General features: G+C 44.9%; 1 protein-coding gene across 1 annotated transcript in view; it reads left to right on the plus strand.

The window, feature by feature from the left end:
* Positions 1 to 13: 13 nt before the first annotated feature.
* LOC138163071 (zinc finger protein 316-like) overlaps positions 14 to 6,364 on the plus strand; it is a 59,455-nt gene continuing 53,104 nt past the window's right edge. The window contains exons 1-3 of the mRNA XM_069090556.1: positions 14 to 276; positions 540 to 755; positions 5,372 to 5,481. Coding sequence (XP_068946657.1) covers positions 14 to 276; positions 540 to 755; positions 5,372 to 5,481 — 589 coding nt within the window. The remainder of the gene's footprint in view (positions 277 to 539; positions 756 to 5,371; positions 5,482 to 6,364) is intronic.

Consider the following 6,364-nt stretch of genomic DNA (forward strand, 5'->3'; position numbering starts at 1 on the left):
CTGGGGGGGGTTCATGGGAGGGGTCCAGAGGCGCAAGGCTGGGGGGGCACACAAGAGGGGTCCGAGAGGCGCGAGGCTTCGAGGTGCTCAAGGCTGGGGGGGTCCAGAGAGGGGCCTGAGAGGCGGAGGCTTCGAGGGGCGCGAAGCTCGAAGGGGCATCAGGGCCTGGCGGGGGAGGCGCACTGGGGCCTGTGCAGATTCTGGGCGCCCCGGTATTGCACAGATGCCGGCTGTGCCCAGCTCGGGGGCTACGAGCCCGGGCCGTGGCCCGCTCCAGTAGCGCTGGGCGCTGTAGCCCAGGCCGCCGCCGGTTCGAGCAGCCAGGAAGGGAAGGGTTAAGCCCACCGAGCTCCCGCCGCGGTGCAGCCTAGAGCGGCGGCGGCTGGGGCGGCAGCGGCGGCTGGGCCGGCAGCGGCGGCTGGGCCAGGCGGAGCAGGAGAAAGGGGGGAGGGGAGAAGGGGGGAGGGGCGCAGAGGAGGGGGGCCGGGGCCGGGCCGGGCGGGGACAGGATGCCGAGGGAGAACTTCCTGTTCCCCCAGCCCCCCGCCCCCCGCCCCCGGCCCGGTCCTGCCGCCGCCTTCTCAGCCCCAGCCCCGGTGCCAGCCCTGGTCCCCGCCCCGGCTCCCACTCGCCACGTCGGGGATAGACGGGGACCAGCCGCCCGCAGCCCGGCGCGGGGAAGCAGCCGGAGCCGGGGGGAGCCGGGGGGAGTCCGCAGCCCGAGCCCCAGCTGCCCGTCCCCCCTCCTCTCGCCGGTGAGTTCGGGGCCCGGCAGGGGCGGGGCTGGGAGACACTCAGGCGGACACTCAGCGCTCGGCTGGACACTGCACCACACAATGCTCCCGTCCTCCCTCTCCTCCCTTCTCCCAGCCCCGGCCGGGTCCAGGCCGGCCTCCTCTGGCCAATTCTCTCCTCCCCGGCGGCCAGGCCTCAGCTGGTACGGACGCGGCTTCACTACCTTTCCTTCCTTCAGCTCCTTCCCTCCCTCCACCTTTTCCTTCCTTTCATCATCTCCTTCTACTCATCTTTCATCCCTTTAACTCTTTCCTCTCATTTCCTTTTCTCCTTTATCCCTTCATCTCATCCTTTAATCTCCTTCCCTAATCTGCTCCCGTCCATATCATTATCTTCATCCCCCTCTTTATTTTCCCCACATCTTCCTCTCCATCTCTTCTCCTTCCCTCCTCCTTTCCTTCATGTCTCTCTTTCTTTCGTCTTTCTCCATCCTCCTTAATCCTCTTTACTTTTCCACTTCACCCCTTTATTTATCTTTCCTTCTTTATTTCCTTCACCCCTTATCTGCTTCTCTCCTTACTTTCATCTTTTGCTTTCTCTTTTTCTCCCTGCCTTCCTTCTTCCCCTCCAGTTCTTCCCCTTAGCTTTTTGCCTCTTTCTCTCCCTGTTTCATATCTTGTTCTAATTCCTTTCCCTACCCTGCCATTCTTTCTCCTTCCTTGGGCCCCCTCCTGATTTCATTTTCACTCCTGACTTCTCTTCCATCCTTCAAATACTGCTGTTCTTCCTGGAACATACTTTCCATCCTGGAGTTGGGCTTCTCAGCCTTTTAGTTCCCCCATGTCCTGTGTCATCATTTCTTTCCCTGCACCTGGCATAGCACTTTGTACCCTTTCTATGCTCTATGTTGTTTTGTTTTTATAGGTATTTATGTTTCACTTTTTTAATTTGCCAATTCCTTGAGAGGATTATCTAATTTTGTATTTCCCCTGCCAAGCAAATGCATTGTAATTGGTACTTAATAAATATCATTGGTTGAATTGAACGACCATTTCCCCTTTGGTCATTTAACCACCTGTTTTCTGGGAGTGGCCTTATTAGGCTTATACTGTTTGTACCTTCCTTTCTGATATTCTGACTATTCCCTCAAGTCTTCTTTCCTAAATGTCACCTCTTCTTCCTAGCAAAAAACCTATACAACTATCTCATTTCATCCCCTTGTCTGCCTCCCTCTCCAATTTCTTATCCTGTTTTGTTATTTGATGTTTCTTAAACTGACAGACCTGGGTTTCTATTGGGATTGGATGGCTAGAGGCCATTGATTTATTAAGTAGGCCAAGCTGGAAAGAAAAACTAAGAACTTTTGGAGAAATTGACTAAGTCTCATTGTGATCAGAAACTTACTGAAGATTTCTTGGACCTAGGACATATTCATTGGTTTTTCATGATGTGGAGACATTAGGTCCTAGGTCTTTTAGGAGCTTACAGTTCATGAAATGAAAGCTAAATATTTATTGAGTGCTTCCCACTTACAAGGCATTATTATTAGGGCATAGCCCTTTGAACATTGAACTTTCTCTGGATTCTCTTTACTATAGGTTCTTTCTCTTCTACCATGGAATACACAAGAACTTCCTTGTGACAAAATCCAAAAGTTTGGTTTGGGACCAGTGCTTCTCTGGCTCTTCTGCCCACAATACCTTTAAAAACTGACCTCCTTAAAGATACTGGAACAACTGAGCCCCATAGAATTTGATGTGGCTGGTGGAAGTACCTGTGAGCTGCCCCAAATAGTATGGATGATGCATGAAGCCAAGCTCTGCACCCTTGGTAAAGTTTTCTATGACTTCATAATGCTTCCAGTCTCTAGTACCTCTGTGCAAGATAAGAGTTCTGGACCAGATGAAATTTATGATTCCATTTGGTTGTAAAGCCTAATACCTATATATTTGGTATAGTCTTTGACCTAAATCCTTTGACCTTTGCCCTCTTCATTTGCTTCCTGACCCTACCGGTGTTCTGGGTGTCACTCTACTGTCATAGTGAATCATAGGGTCTTAGAGTTGGAAGGGACCTTATAATAGGTGACCTAGGCTTATTGCTAGGGGAATCTCTGTTGGGATTTCCAGAGAATTTGTTTTTGGCTTCATTATTTAATTCAACAAGTCTTTATTGAGTGCTCAATATTATGCAAAGAATTGTTTGCTGTGGGTAATACAAAGATGGTTCTTATTCTCTGGAAGCTTATAATTTAGTTGTGAAATATTTATATGACAGTACTAGGTGGATCTGATTAAGCACCAGGACAGGTGATATAAACAGTAAGGCTAAAAAGAGAGTGTGGTGATAAGATAGTACTGAGTATTCACCTCCCAGAAGAGACCTTCCTCTCTGAAGGTTTGAATCGCCCCATGTGCAGTAATCAGTTCTATAGGAAGAGACATGGTTCAGCATAGTGGAAGAACAGTGAACTTCAAGTCAGGAGATCTGAATGATAGTCTTCTCTCTGCTACTGTGTGTAACCCTAGGCAAGTAATTTAACTTCTTTGGGCCTCAGTTTGCTTATTTAAAACTCTACATAGCATTATATAATGTTAGGCTCATATAACCTAGGATTCTTTGTGCTAAGCCAGGACAGCTCCCACTTTCTATAGGGACTTCTCTACAAAGGTATCTTATTGTAATTGGAAATTCATTGTAGTAAAAATGGACCATCTTTGCTTTCTATCTTCTCTTTCCCAGTTTCCCTCATCAAGTAATTCTTATATCATTTGTCTGTCAAGCCTGTAATTCTGAGGAGTCATGCTTTGCCTTTATTTATATCTTACTCCCATGTCCAGTCTTATCCATTACCACATTTTTCCACTGCTTTTTGCACCAGTATTTCATTTCTGTTCCTTCACCTTAAATTCATCACCAGAGCTCTTGCCCTAACTGGTTAACTTTTGATTTGAATCTTGCTACTCTAATTTAGCTCCTGGATTTCAGGATCTTCTGCCCTTCAGACTGCTATGTTTGCTACAGCTAGAATCGTCCCAGAAATGCAATTTATCCACATCAAGAGCCCTGATGTAGTTTTCCTCAGTGGTTCCCAGCACCAAGTCCTATGTTTAGAAATCAGAGAACTGCTCTCTCCAGTCCCTTTTTTTTTTGTGTAACAATATTTCACCTTGCCTTCCAAATAGTATTCTCAATAATTGCTAGTCAAACCTGCAGAGTGTTTTATACACATTGTTTATTACCCTTCCTTTTCCCTTCCTCTTTTTTTTTTTTTTTTAGCAATCAGGGTTAAGTAACTTGCTCAAGGTTACACGGCCAGTTATTTCTGGGTGTGGTGCTGAATGTCTGAGCCCAGGATTCAATCTTCAGGTCATCCCGACACTGGAGCCGGTGCTCTTACTCGCTGTGCTACCTGGCCGCCCTTCCCTTCCTCTTAATGGATCCCTATTCCTATGGTCTTTTAGAATCTAACTCTACATCTTCTATAAAAAAAAATCCTTCCAACAGCAGCAACTCACTGAAACTTGTAAATTTTTATTTTTATGTACATTTACTAACTGGCATTTGCCATTTATACAGTTCATTTTGCCTTTATATGTGTTCTATTAAATGTATGTATTTCATCTGCATCATATCCCCAAGAATTCTCCATTCCCTGAGAATATGAACTATATCTAACCCAAATAACTAAGACAATGTTATGTTTTTTTTTGTGATTGGTGTAATAAATGTAAGGTTTTGGTGAAATTAACATATTAATACTTGAAGTGGGAGACTGGAGGATGGCTTCATAGAAGCAACAAGTGTTGGGGAGGGATGTAAGAGGAGAAGCCTCTTGAATGTGTTTTGAAAAGCAATCAAGGGAGGTAAGAGAGAGAAGCAGTAGTTTGGGGGAAGAGCAATAGATAGACCAGAAGGTGGGTCTGTGCTATGTGTGTGTTCTTTCCAAGTCTGAAGGACTCCAAGAAATTGTTGTCGAATAATTCTCACACTGAGGAGATTGCAGGATTTGAAGGGCAGGGCTATAGATTACTAACTGGGAAGGCAGTGACATATTCTCTGTTCTGATGGATCTAATCTGGCCTGTTCCTTAAGATCCCTCCGACTCACCTTTAATTTATAGTTACATAAAGAGGCTGTGGCAACTGAGCTTAGAATGGAAATGTTAGTACTTTGGTGCATATTCCCTAAAGGGCATCTTGACCATGCAGGGTCTGGTAGCTTCTGTTGTTCTGTGCAGAGCTCCATCATCACTTCTTCCTTCTGGCTTCTCTGAAATTGTGCTGGTGAATACTGACTTTGCCTTCATGTCCCTCAGTTTGATGGTGATGAAGTGGTGGCATTTTTGTGAATTTAATGGATCTTCCTTTGACAGATTTTTAATTTTTTAGGGGGGAGGCCAGGAATAGTAATGGTAGCCATGACAGTTCAGATTGCTTTTTAGCTAGAGACCAACCAGTAACACTAATGGATTTATTAGGTTCCCTTCAACAGTTGGCTTATGGGAAAGTTGGTCAGTGTTTCTCCTAAGGGAATGAAAGGCCACATAGTTACTAGGATGAAGGAGCTCTTTGTTTCTTGATTCATCCCAGGGAGAGTCAGTGATTTGAGTTGTTTCCTTCCTCCTTCTGAGCAGAGCTCCCTGGAAACCCAACTTGACCTCCAAGATGGAGCAAGGGGATGAAGCATGTGTGCTGGACCTTCGGTGCTCTGAGGACAGGGATATCCCGCAAGGAGTTCATTCAGGTGAGGGAAGAAAGTAAAGAGGCCACCTCCCCCAAGCCTGTGAAAGTTTTCTTTGTAAGGACTGGTTGATGGTCATTTTCACACAGTTCCAGGTCACTCAATGGTAGAGAAAGAGAGATTTAAGGGAAATGGGAACCTATTTAGGTTCAGTCTGGGGGTCTTTAGTACAGTCTTTTCACAGGGCAGAAAGTGATGATAATACATGAGTGACAAAGAATCAGGATGTTATGGCAATGTAGATTTGGGGATGGGTATTTACAGGCTAGGAATTGACTAAGCTGAACCAGTATATACACATATATGGGTATATTATATGCATGTGTATATATGTATAACAGACATGTATATATTATATATGTGATATACATGTATATATGTATATTATATATATTATAACTGGTAAATACCAGTGGCTTTGATTAACTGATTAATCTGTTTTGGAATCCACACATTTACAAAGTTCTCTCAGAGAAAGCTACAAGCTTCCCTGAAGTCATGGAATTTTACAAATCTAGACTCTCCTGTTTATGACAGTCTTCCTAGCTACCTTGTCCCAAATATGCTTGGGAGTGGGGACATTTTTCTATTTGGAAACAAGTTTCTTTTCACATTTCTTCCTTCCTTCCTCCCTCCCTCTCTTTTTCTTCCTTCCTTCCTTCCTTCCTTCCTTCCTTCCTTTCTCTCTCTTTCTTTCTTCCTTCCTTCCTCTTTCTTTCTTTGTTTCTTTTCTTCCTTTCTTTCTTTCCCTTTCTTTCTTCCTTTCTTCCCTTTCTTTCCTTTCTTTCTTTCTTTCTTTCTTTCTTTCTTTCTTTCTTTCTTTCTTTCTTTCTTTCTTTCTTTCTTTCTTTCTTTCTTTCTTTCTTTCTTTCTTTCTTTCTTTCTT

This window comes from Petaurus breviceps, unplaced genomic scaffold, assembly GCF_028583685.1.
Source record: "Petaurus breviceps papuanus isolate PSGF00001 unplaced genomic scaffold, PetGlider_PUasm1.0 187, whole genome shotgun sequence".
NCBI lineage: Eukaryota > Metazoa > Chordata > Mammalia > Diprotodontia > Petauridae > Petaurus > Petaurus breviceps.